Source organism: Barbatula barbatula (genome assembly GCF_947034865.1).
Source record: "Barbatula barbatula genome assembly, chromosome: 13".
NCBI classification, from domain to species: domain Eukaryota; kingdom Metazoa; phylum Chordata; class Actinopteri; order Cypriniformes; family Nemacheilidae; genus Barbatula; species Barbatula barbatula.
In genome coordinates, this window is record NC_136776.1 from 17,583,877 (window position 1) to 17,597,366 (window position 13,490).

The window sequence follows — 13,490 nt, forward strand, 5'->3', positions numbered from 1 at the left end:
ACATGTTTAAAAAGAACATGCATTTACTTGAAATGCTAAATTACGTGCAGGAGGACGCAAGACGTTTTAGATAAGCCTTTTTTTGCTATACCTTAGGCAAATATTACTGTGATTTGATGCATTATTAAAATGAATGTTTCAGGAACTGCATTTTTGTGTTTTTTGCAAAAACCATAGTGTCATGTAGGCAAGTTTTGCTCAGGGCAGGCAACACTCACATTTTGTTCATACAATATTAAAAATTAGATACATTTCTAAAGTGGTTGCAAGCCAGTTGTGTTGTAGAAAATATCACCATCATCTAAACACATGTTATCTATTTAGCAGGTTAGCTTATTTCCACAAAATGTATTTATTTATTTGTTTTAGTCGTTCTCATCGCTGTGCAACAGTACGCCATGTTGAAATGGCTAGCCGTGCCCGTGCACTATATTTACACACATTTCTCATTTTCTTGAGTATTGTCATCTGTCATCTACAGGCGTAGGTGTTAGAGAAGAACTGCTGTTTGCTTTCTGGAGCATTAGTCATTTTTAGAGAGCCAGGGGGTGGAACACAATGCTGCCCATCTACCGCCCAGCTCTCCAACGCTCTTCAGTTTTCTCTATCTATCTCTATTTCATTCCCTCTCCCTCTCTGTCCCTTTGCTGACCCCAGTGTTTTACACAGTCCTGTGCTGAGCTGAGATCTTTCCACACTTATACTGTCCATCATATAGAAAGGAACAAAAACACACAAACACATTTGTGCTTTTAAAAATGTGATCACTGTCTGGAACAATGTTTACAGATGCACCGGCAGATGATTGAGTGGTTAGACAGAATTTGATTGACAGTTTCAGGGCCAGAAAGGATGCCCTAGATCTTCAAAAAAAGTTAGTTTACAATAATGTTAGAATCCAATTTGTAAAAAATATTTTGATATGTTGGTTCTATAAATCAATATACACAACACATACACAAAGTATATAAACACCAACATTTATTTTATAAATAAATATACACAAAAATTCATGTCGGTGTAGTGCGGTATGCGGGACGAGAGCCGGGATTCGAGGCCGGTGCGTGAGTGATAACGAGCGTCAGCTGTATGCGCACCGGTCTCGTATCACGGAGGAGATCGGGAGCATAAGAGGACGAGCGACCGGACTGTCAGTGAGAGAGGACTAGGCCTGGAGTTTATGTTGTGGTGTTATTATGTCTGTTTGGCCGGCAATCAACCGTATGGGACCGTTCGGGCAGCGCGGACGAGAGATGACCGCCAGCAGCTGGCTTAAGCGGTGGTTCTGGAGCAGAGGAGACCTCGCCGCGGAGCACCTGGGTCGAGGCGGGATGGCTGCCTCCCTAGAGGGAGCAGGGGCGGGTCGCCACCATCCGCCAGAGGTGGGAGCCTGTCTCGTCGGCCCAAGAGGGGACGGGCGGGGGCAGGGGAGCTGATAGCGGCCACCGCCTGCCAGAGGGCTGAGCCTGCGTCCATCTGCCCAAGGGGTAGGACCAGGGGACGGGGGGCCCGCTACTAGGTTCTCCCTACCAGAGGAGCCACCATCGGCCTCCAGGGGGTGCGAGGTCTAGCGCTCAGGGCCACCTCAAGGCACCACGAAGGAGAGAACCCTGGCTGGTTGAGGACCGAGCGGCAGCATGTCGGGGAACCGGACTAGAATTTATTTTCTTTTTTCCTCTCTCCCCTCTCTCATTCCGGTTGCTCGGAGCGCTCCCGTTGTACGTGCACCAGTCTCGTATCACGGAGGAGATCGGGAGCATAAGTGGATGAGATACCGGACCTTCAGTGAGAGAGGAACATTTTTATTTATAATTAAAAGTATTTGTACGTTCGCCGGTTCCCGCCTCCTTCCTTCCTTTCATTGAACTTGTTACAGTCGGAATCGACGAATTGCAATGAATCAATTTGACAGCTATAATTTATTTCTATATATTTGTAAGTTTTGATCTAATCAATCCCTAACAATGTTGTATGATTAAAAAGTAATTTTGTTACCCTTTGAATGATTGTTGTTATTAAAATGTTTTGAATTAAGAATAAAATGTTAAATTAATAACATGTCTTCTTGAAGTTGTTCCTTTTGAAAACCTGAACTAATCTTTTCCATGTCAAAAAAAAGGCCAGATGGATCCATGCTGTGATATTTGTGACATGACAACAAAATGGCTTCTCACCACCCTGACATTTTTGTTTGGTTTGAGCCACTCATTCTATAAAATGTACAAAATTATTCGATCTAGGCACAAACAGATTGTGCCACGTCATTGACCTAAAAATGTTTATGACAACAAAATAAGGTTCTGATTCAGCCCACTTTTGGCCGAAGCTTCAGCTGTAATGTGTATCAGACAAACCTGCATGTGATTCTTGATGTGACAGTCTCCATTACTCGTCCGCCTAAATCCCTCCTACTCCCAGCACCCACGCGCACACATAAACACACATATACACGCACATCTCTCCAGGCACAGTGAGGTCAGGCAGAAGCATCGCTAGAGGGTTGTAAGCACACAGGATCATGGGATTGTTGGGGGGGTTCAGACTTAGCACACGTCTGTGTGGGCAAGCAGGTTTGGCAAGCACACACACGTGGGTGGCTTTGTGCAAGACAGAAAGAGTGAGCGAGAGAGAAAGGACGAGTGAAGAAAATATTTTTGTGCACAGGTGAACGGTGAATGCATTAAGGTCTCGTGCTGGAGATGATGTGCATTATCCTGGTGGGTATTGTGATGTCATAATGCTTGGCCTTGAATCAATAAGATGTCAGTCATCTTTAATTTTGTTCCTCTATGCGGTCAGATGCTTGTCATTTTCTAGCTTGGGTGAATCTCACAAAATGTCTGAATTTTTTTAAATATATATATATATATATATAAATATATGAAACTGTAATTGTATGTATTATACTCATGAAATTATTTAACCAATTTCAACTCTTTCAACATTTCTATAGCATTCAAATTAAATTATTGAAATTCAAGTGACTTTTAAAGCCAATTTGATTTATTATAACGATTTAAGGGGGATTTTGATGTGTTTATACCAGTTTTACCGCTGTGTAATGTACTTACACCTCAATGCTTAACACCATGGTAACAATCAAAAACCATCATTCATTAAAAAAATCTAAACACAACAGATAACAAACAGTAACAACGATATTAAAGCATGAATTAAGCCAGCAGAAACTAAAACACTAATCTTTAATAGAAAAACAAATAAGAAACACAGAATTGAACATGCTGCAATGCATCTTGGGAACTTTCAAACTCTTGCAATATTGTTTGTTCAGAATACACTGTTTTGTTACTTGGGGAAACTTTCTGAGAAATTTTGGCTAAAAACTCTTTTATTTAGTATATGCAAAACAATCATTTGACTCCTTTAACTAACAATTCAATGTTCAAGTCAATTATTTATCTTTGTAGGGAGAACATTTTGCACGTTGGATATTTTACAGTTCTGTTGTTCACTAGAAATAAGTATTGTATTAAAACCGTGATTACACACAGAAAATCACATTATTATAACATGATTGTTATTAATTTGGCGATTTTTCCCAACCAAATTTTCGTTACAGTAATATGCATTTGTGATAACATAATCAAATTAATATCCTATTCTTACATCATACAAGTAACCTAATTCATAATGAAGAACAGAAGATCAAAAGCAAAATGAGTAACATTCACCTTCTTTTTTAGCAAGATAAACGTGCAAATAACCTTTAAAAAAATCTGAAATCTTAACACTATCTCCCTCTGTGTCTCTCTGTCTTACACACACACACACACATGCAACACACCTAAGCGTTCGCCCACTCATTCAGTGTGTGCTGTCGTAGGACTGTACCTCAGCCCACAGAGACACACATGCATGCGTGATCCTGCGACTGCCTCTGCTGCGCTTCAGCTCGCCTTTTAAAGGGACAGGCGCGCACGCATGCTGCTAGTTCGCACAGTGACAGAGGCACTCCATCAGAACCACAACCACACAACTGGCAAAAAACACAAGGACTGTGACTTCCTCTGAAAAATCAGGGCGGCCATAAATCTAGTTGTGGAAAAACAAGCATTCTGCGCTAAATCTGACGAGAATGAGAAAATAGTCAAGCATGCAAATAAAGACGTGCAAGGAATATTACAATCTTCCCTTTTACACTTATAACAAGCACTGAAGGGGACCCGCGGTGTATGTAGACAGAAAAATAGCTTAAAACATAACGCTTCATTCTGTAAGCTCTTTATACACCTCTGAGGACATAGTTATGTATATTATATTGCATTTCCGTCAATAGATCCCCTGAAAAATGACACAAAGCACCTTTAAGCAAGAAAACATTTTTAGGGCTGGAATCAGTTTCATTGAGATAAATGTGAATTTCCAACCATAGCTTGCTTCTGGTAATATAGTTTACATGAAGGAGAGACTGAAAAATAAGAAAGATTTGTGAATGTCAGCAGAAAAATGAAAAGTGGTTACAACAATATTTGTTATAGAATGTGCATTGATTAATTCTGCACAATAAGACAAGGAATGTGTATGATTCAAACAGATTTAGCATTTGAATAATTTCACACATAAAACGTAAATAGAAATCCTTCGTAATGCACATAAGTAGAGAGTAGAAAGCAGGCTGCTTATAGCAGATTTTTACAGTGTAAAACTGTTGCCTTGCCAGAGAAACAAACAACAGCAACTTTGTCACCCCCGGGCTATTGACTGAATCCCTGTGTTTTGTCGGATGGCTTCTTTTAAGGATGTCCTTTTAAGCGACTTATTCCACGGCAATAAATAATGTCTGTCAGACTTCTAAGAGCAAAAGTAAAGGAGTGTGAAAGATCAGTGTGTTTGCGTGAGTCAGGATTGAGTCACAGAGGCAGAGGGACAGGAGCGGTCAGTTCTGTGGGTGTTTTGGGTTTTGTCTTTCCTCTCTTGGGGCCTCACACAGGCTGCAGAGCTACACAAATGCTCTTGTCGTTCCCCCGGATTCCCAAGAATGATCTCAGATCAGCTTCTGGACATTCCAGGTTTTCCCTGTTTTGACTCAGAAAGAGTGAAGGAATTTTTCATTTTGCTTTACATTGATCCTTTTATTATTATGTTTTTGCGAAATATGAGGATGTTTGGGTTCCTCTGTGGGTTTCAGACAAATGTATATTGGGATTGTATGTTTGTTGTCTAGATTGTAAAGAGAACTTGAAATTAGAGATACTATTCAAAATGTATCCACCGGTACTGATAGATTATTTTCATTTTTGCCCAATAAAAACAATGCTCTCTGAATTGGGTTGATACCATCATTACGTAGCTGGCCAAACTTAGCCAAATAGTTCTGCCGTTCAATAGTCTTTTAGAAATCGAGACTTACGATTCCTCCATTTAGTTTCATATTTAAATATCGACCGCATAATATCAGGCCAGTTGAAATATTGGCTACCACGGACACTAAACACCATAGACAGACAGCATTTAATCACACTTTATGTTTCGCTAAAAACCACTGATGTCAATACCGCAAGTAGGCGGCTTTAGCAAACTGTAAATTTGATTAAATGAAGCAAAGATGAGAAAAGAAAAACTTTGCGATGATGCATTTTATTCTCCAGTACATTTGGTCACTTTTTTTGCAAATGACTCTGCGTTTATTTGGAAAAATCACTGCATGTTCTGTTAAAAATACAATATGCAATTGTTCCAATATGCAAGGAGTGCAAGGTTTCCAAAACAATTTTGACTCATCCCCAAACCATAATGCTTTATAATGAGTCCCAGAGCCAATTCTTATACGATATATAGCCTGGCTACTTAAAGCTGAACTACGTAACAGTTTGTCTGCATAAATCTGACGGTTTGAGGTTTACCCACGGTTGCTTTTCATCTCCGTATCAGAGAAGATCTGATATACGCAGAAAAGTCCTGAAAGATATATACAAGTGTACGGTACATCTGGAAAGTATTTTGTCTGAGTAGGTAGTAGCATATTTGCCACCGGACATTGTGTTTTCTGTTTACAGACATCATATAAACACAGGGTTGAATGACGAAAGGATGAAATTTGAGCCAATGGCCATGAATGCAAAATCATTATTGTACACTGTACTGAAGGCAGAAAGGCAGTTTCGCTCCGGGAGATAGCTCCCTATTTCAATTTCTTTTCAAAAAAGAATTAGTCATATTAACACAAACAGAAAGAAATGAGAAATATTTGTTTTCATACAATAAGAGTTTAGAGCTATAAAATGAATGCTTCAGCTTAGCTTAGATAACTTGGTCGCAGAAGAATTAAAAAAAAAATTTAAGTTCTTATTAAAATCTCTTCATTTTGAGTCCTCAGTGTCTTTGGAATTCTGAGCACCGTTTGTGACGTTGAGATTTCTTCTGAAACTCTAGAGGACCGAGACTCATTTTTTAGGAGGAACATCTCGGAAGCAGTTGTCTCCATCAACTCCATTTCAAATACAGAAACACATTCCAGTGGGATAATGCATTTCACAAACACATTTAAGGTCGATATTAATAAGAAAATAGGCTAATGCTGACAGCGACACCGGTCCATCTTGAAAAGGCAGCCTGCTCTTTAAATGATTGTGCGGCGTACAAAGCCGGTTCAAAATCACCAACCACAAAATCGTCAAAGAGGACGGAGGTGATGATCGACAAATTAAACGACGTCCTAAATTGCCAAACAAAACGACGTCTTAAATTCTCTTATATTGACAAACAAACCTTCAATTGTCTGGCACCCAAACATTGCGCCAACGCAACCTCTCAGATTTTCAACCTTGAAACACGAGCCTAAATTCTTCCTTTCAAAACCTCAAAGTCATACACGAAGGCCCGAGGCAATGTTAGCGTGTTTTCCAGATCCCAGTAAACACGGAGAGAGAGTGCGTTCCCCTTTAAGAGGCCCCCACCTCTCTCGGCGCGGAGGGAGCGAGAGCGCGTTCCCGGAACAGCGCTCGAGAGGAAAAAAAATTCACCGGCGACCTGTTTCAAGTCCCCCCAATAGAAACTGTGCCTGATTTGTGGCCAATGTTGGAGATGTAAAAAAAGGGAGAGAGAAGAGGAGGGGGGAGGGAAAACACTAAAGGGGGTAGCTATGGAGATAGAGCGTTTTCCTGGCTGCTTTCTTTGACAGGTGTTGAGTGGGGTAAAAGTCTTAAAACAGAATCCAGCATGTACGCCAAAGGTAAAGGAGCTGTCGTCCCTTCCGATAGTCAAGCGAGAGAAAAGTAAGTGAAATGCGTGCGCTTTAAATACTTTTGCGTCGCATATTAGCGACTCGCAACTTTGTAAACTGCGCGCACTATTGTTTGAAGGTGTTTTTAGTGCGCACTCGCGCGCCGGAGTGAAGATCGCCGGTGCATCTTCTTAACTTTAGCGCCGCTTGCGACACTTTCGTTAATTTGTTTCTCACGGTATCCTGCTTTTATTTAAGTTCGGGTGCGCACGCGAAGACGAGAAGTGTCCCGTGCGTCCGATCGGAGTGATGTTACGTGCTCGCATCGGTTTAGCTTTGTGGCGACCGAGCGTTGTACCGGTACGGATCAGACAAAGTGGACACGAATCGGGGATCGTTGTGTTAATATTACTTTTGTGGGCGTTGAATGGGCAAATTCGCATATGCGATTGTTGAAGCGCGGGTTTAAAACGTGCATCAAAGTTAAGGGCATGTTTCAGTAGCTGATGTTGGTTTGATCGTATGTTTAATGTTTTTTTTTTTGAGTTTCATTGTGTGAATTCGTGTATGTGTTGTGGCGACACGTTCGACCTTTTTTTTAAGAGATTAAAAACAAGTAAATGTTTTGTATTTGATTTGTATCAATAACACCGTTGCCGCTAGATCGTAACTATATCTGTTCGTGTTTTCGTGACCAATTTCCCCCCATGTGCCTGAAAATACCGGCTGCAACATTTAACTTGCTGAAAGTTTGGATACTTTTTTACGTCTCTTTCTAGTGTGATATTTTATAGCCGATCCCCATGCGATCTTTATACTTGTGTACGTATGTTGCCATCGTTACGCAATCCTTTAATGTACTGTACATTACTGTAGCATTGAATAAACGTGATCCATAATCTAAATAATTCTGATATCGTATATATGTCGTAATTCACTCTGCTGTGTGAGAATGTGCGAGTCTTGGGTTATAATCAGCTGTGTGGAGAGATAATATGCTAAGAAATGAAATATTTGAGTAATAAAGTGTATTCCAGCTTAAATCTGAAAGAGTTGTCTGTGTGAAAACATAATGCATGAGACATTTCCATCCTGTTGCAAGTAATGAGATGCTCATAATATGCCCACAACCACTGTGTTTAAAATCTAAAATGATTTTCAGTTTTTTTAATCCATTTAGCAATATGCGATTGCAACGACTAAATGCTTAGCATTTCCTCTCCAAAGTTGACATATTCTCTGAACACAGTCCAACTTGCATTCAAAATAAACCATTTCTTTTTTAAATGTGATTCATGGTCTTAATGATTACAGTTGTGTTTGCATCATGCAGGTTGTTTGTACGAATATACTGTGAATGTTGACAGCTCTCCTAGTGAAGGTGCCACGGGCTTCACATTAACACCGCAGGTTGCTGTTTCACGTGTTGTATAAAAGGTGATGTGTTGTGACCACACAGACTTTGTGTCGTCGGTGCACCAGTTGAGCGAAGGCGTTTTTAACTTTCTCAAGGAACTGATTTTACAGTTGACTTAAGTTTGGTTTGCACTGATCTGGTTAGATGTCATTCATTGGCGTCCTTGGATTTCCAACAACACGTTTGCTGTTACGCCACGTTCCAAAGTTGGTGATATTGACAAGTCTATTAGACACATTTAGATTGCATTTACGCATTCGGCAGACGCTTTAATCCAAAGCGATTTACATTGCATTATACTATACATTTGTTTCCAAGTATGTGCAATCCCCTGGGATCGATCCCATGACCTTGGCATTGCCAGTGCCACTGAGCTACAGGAGAGCGTCAGGTTTTTTTAAGCTTCGTTGACTTTGATTGATTAAATAGATGATAAATCGAACCTACAACTCGCAAGCTCCACAGGTTCAATCTAATTCAACAAATGAATTGCTCCAAGTAATATGAAATCGTATGCTGTGTATGTCTAAAGTGGAAATTAATCAAAACAGATTCTGATCTCCTGTTTTCTCCAACATCTTGAACACTTCCACGGCTTTCCTGAGTTTATTGGTTTGTCTAAGAGGGAGAGAAGTAGGTCTGAATGCATGGTTTTGATTTCAACCAGATGGTTCAGCCTCCTCCAAAGAGGTGTTTTCAGCTACATATAAAGAGAATCAAGTATGCACATAGAATCAGTACGTTGTTCTCATGAAGAGCGTCTGATTTGCTATGTTTTGGATAAACGTCGCTCTCAGATACGGATGAGAATCAATTAATTTCCCATCGTGGATCGCTGGATGTTTGGCTTTTCAAGTTGACTTTGAAGAGAGATGTTCTCTCTAATTATTTAGGGCCACGTTTAATGATTTCTCTCAGTTGTAACACGGAAATGTCTGTTTTTGTGCACGCGTGTTTGGGAATATTTGTAAAAGAGTGCTCGCTCATCTTTCTTCAGTATAATTGAGATGGATTGCTTCGTGAAAGTGTAACAAGATTTTTCTTTATTCAAGACCGATCCATTTTGTGGGGTTTTTATGAATGGAAGATTAGCTGTTTTTTTATGAAAGTATAGGGATGTGAAGACAAGCTATGCGGAACACTACACGGACAATATTATGACAACACGTTTCACGATGTTAATGGCCTGTTTCGAACACTTGTGCTCGGTTTGCAAACCGTTTGTCAAGAGTATTTAATCAGGCGTTTCATCAGTCACGTTTGATGTTTTACTGTGGTTGCAGCAGTCGTAATATTTATCTATTCCATCACCTGGTACTTCATATGCATCCTCTGAAAAAGTTTCATAGAATTATGTATAGATCACTTCAGAAGATGTAAACAACGCTGCTTCAATGCTGCTCCAGAAGAACTTCCTGTTTCAGTTGTTTTACAATACACAAACATTTGACCATAAAAAAACACCAACAGAAGATTTACAAACAAAAAAATAACATCTTTAAGATGTAATTATATTTTTAAGATTTAAGTAAAATAAAATGCTAAATGAAAGCCGAAGTACTTCAGAACCAGTGTTTGCATCTTACGAAGTGGTCTATAAGTAAAAGTTTTTATCTATCTGGGATGTTTGTTTGTTTTGTTATTGTTTGTGTTAAAGCTGAAGCGTGTGGCTTGTCATACCACCTCAAATTGCCTCAAATTTTCACTGAAACATATTTATCCCTGAAATATCAGACAATGTTTATGTATGACAGCTATCTTTACAACTGCTCAAAAACTATCACTCATAAATTTTGCCCACCTTCAGTCTTTAGGTCCCCCCACGTCTTCACGCCAGACCCCATAGCTAAATTATTGAAATCGAGACAGCAAAGTTCATTTGTTAACCGTCTGCGCTTCAGCTAGCTTGGATCAGCCTCTTTTATGTATAAACGCAGTCTTGACTGCCAGCCTCAGGCTAGGTGTCAAGATGTGTTCTTAGGTTAAGTTGGGAGAGCTTGTCATTATGGGAACAGACAAACAGCAAAAGCAGAACTCCGTCAGAAATGTCTGTCCATCATCTGCGTATCAACGTTCGCGCAGCCTTCCACACATCTAAATGATCCCTCTCAGAAGCCAGGCGTGAAAACAATAGCCCTCAACTGGAGTGATTAATCTAAACAATAAGTCAATAGGTCCACTGTAGTTTTGATATGGATTAGCAAAACACACGTTGAGCCGTTCTGCCTGTTGCTAGTTTGCTGTTAGTCGAAATCCCGATGGGTTTCTCTGACAGAAAGGTTTTCCCTGATGAAGTCCTCCTCAATAATGCATCATGCCACCACGAGCAGGAACCCTTCATGAAACTGCTAAACTTTCTTGGATTATTCAGGGTTTCATCCTGCCACTCATGGGAACCTCCGTTTGATCCATCTCAACACAAGCCGGACTCATATAACTCGGCTTGTCCACCGGGTACATAATTCCGTCAAGATGTCAAGTTGTTTCCAGCGTACCACCTACCCTGCGGCTGTTGCGAGCGATCACCGAGCCCCAACCTTCTGCGAGGTTGGTGAATGATTTGAAGGGTGGGCGTTCGTGGTCTTTTGAGGTGACTGTGTCAGCCGCAGCATGTCAAGTTGATGGACACGAGTGTTCATGAACTCATCGCATCATGACGGGTTTAAATCGCCCAGCTGGAAGAACGCAAGCTAATGTTCCATGTTCTTGCAAAAAGTGTGACGTGAATTGAACGAGATATTTGAGATGATGAATTTTGAATTTTTCCACATGTTTAAATGGTGGTAATTAAATTGAAAGTAAAATTCTGAAGACCTTCCCTCACATTTCACAAAAGGACTTTGTTGACAGCTGTATATACTTGAGGCAAGCTCCTAAAATGGGCATGTCTGATGAAACGCTTGGAAATAATTTCGACATTTGAGGCAATAAGAGTCCTTCAAAGTTCTTCGTGGTATTTTGGTAGCTGGAAGCTGTTCTTCTGGATATGCTCTCTATATGATGGTGGAGAGCGGATAATGACAGATAATGTTAATAATTTTTTGAGAAAGGCTACTTTTTTTTTTTTGGCAAAATTTTTGAAGATTATTTGTAAATGACAAGAGTGAAAAACATGTTTCATGGTCTGATGTTTGGAAGATGTTTAAAGAAAACTAATTGTTAGCTTTAAAGTGTTTCATTGTCAACAACTGAAAAAGCTCTAAGCAACCAATTTGTAGCAGATAAACAATGCTGAAAAAAGCTAGCATTTGTTTTGCTGGTGTAAAAAGTTTAACAGAATAATTAGAAATCACTCTCATTTTTGTTTATAGGTAATTACAATAAGCGAATAGTTTATGATAAGTTGTTTTACACTCAAGGTTTTATTATTAAGTATAAACCGAGTTCAGGGAATATATTGGTTTAAATGTGAATGTTTATCATCAACTGTGTACATCTCACAGAGACGCCATGTTTGTATGATGTCATACACCCGTGTCCTGGTAAAAGAAGATGGAACACGATTTCACGATTTTCCAATTGAAAAGTCTTTTCGGGGGTTGAAACCTCACTCGTGTTCAGAGCTGATCAACGTTATGTCTTTTCATTTCTAACGGAAGAGGCTGTGGTGCACATTTGAACACGTGACTAACTTGATTGTCAATTATAAAGGAGAAACAGGCCTGAAGATGATTTTTTAAGGTATGTCCTTTCTCTTTTGTTTTGCAGGTTAGCTTTATATGTGTATGAGTACTTGCTGCACGTTGGCGCACAGAAATCGGCACAGACCTTCCTGTCAGAGGTGAGTGTTTTCTTTATCTTTAACCCTGAGAAAACAGTTGCGTGAGACAGAGTCTCTTTACTATTAGCTATTACCTACAGCATACTGTAGCATCGCCAGTAGTCGGTCTTGATCAATAAAGGAAAACAGTACTGCTACAGTATTAGCTCAGTTCTCACAGTCACTTTATATTCGGGCTCTTTAAATCTGTCAGGGCTGAAACCTTAGTGTTCGTGATTTAAGTGGATTTTAGGCACGTCGGCCATTGAACGGTGGAGCCTCCGCTGTTGTTCACACCAATGTTCTCACTATATGAAAATCATATAGAGCATGAGGACACTACATGTTTGGAGTGGAGGTGATGCCTCCACTTGTTTCAGAAATGCTCTTAATCTCAGCTGCTAAAGCTATTAGCTACAGCTAATGTTAAAATCTTGGCCTTTGTGTGAAAAGGGGCAGTTGGTTTGTGATATACTCTTGAATTGACTCTAGTGCTCTTATACAAAGCTAATGAAAAACTTGGATTCATTTGTGTTGATGATAGGAAAGGGTGCGCTTTGTCATCTTATGCATCAATGTATTGAGTAGAAGTAGAGTTTTGAAGATTTGTTGTTGCTTATATCAATTAGAAGTATTTTCTGTGTTAATCTAAGACCAAAACAAACTATTTTGTCCATTTAGTTTTTATGTGGTTGTGTTGAGCTGGTTAGCCCCCGCCCACAGTGAATACATATTATTGGGTATGTATTGAGATATCAATTCTGGTAGAGACTTTCACAGAGAGCGTTAGACTAATTCAAAAAGTGTCTTAAGGAATTGTGGGTAAAACCTGCCGGAGTGAGGTGGTGGGGTTGAAATAATTTGCATGAATTTTACAAGTAAAATGTGTTTTTGCGGTTATAAAGCTGGGTTTTGTGTACACGTAATTGTTTGGCATTATCTGGGAAAAATGTTGTGTTTTTGTAAAAAAAAGTCACATGGCCATGGCCAAACATCTTGTCTACTTGTAAATGTAGTGTAAGGGCTTTCGAATCAAATTTGCTTTTGTTCAAAGTAAAATCTTCATGATTTGATGAATTGTTTGGAGCATTTTGCAGAAACCAAAATATTGGTTTCAGTCCAAGTTTAAC

General features: G+C 39.7%; 1 protein-coding gene across 2 annotated transcripts in view; it reads left to right on the forward strand.

Annotated features, from left to right (window-relative positions):
* The first annotated feature begins 6,932 nt into the window (after positions 1–6,932).
* ssbp4 (single stranded DNA binding protein 4) overlaps positions 6,933–13,490 on the forward strand; it is a 48,363-nt gene continuing 41,805 nt past the window's right edge. The window contains exons 1-2 of one of the 2 annotated variants that reach the window (XM_079471260.1): positions 6,933–7,235; positions 12,309–12,381. In XM_079471260.1, coding sequence (XP_079327386.1) covers positions 7,180–7,235; positions 12,309–12,381 — 129 coding nt within the window. In that variant the 5' untranslated portion in view covers positions 6,933–7,179. The remainder of the gene's footprint in view (positions 7,236–12,308; positions 12,382–13,490) is intronic. The other variant, XM_079471259.1, reaches the window with a different exon arrangement.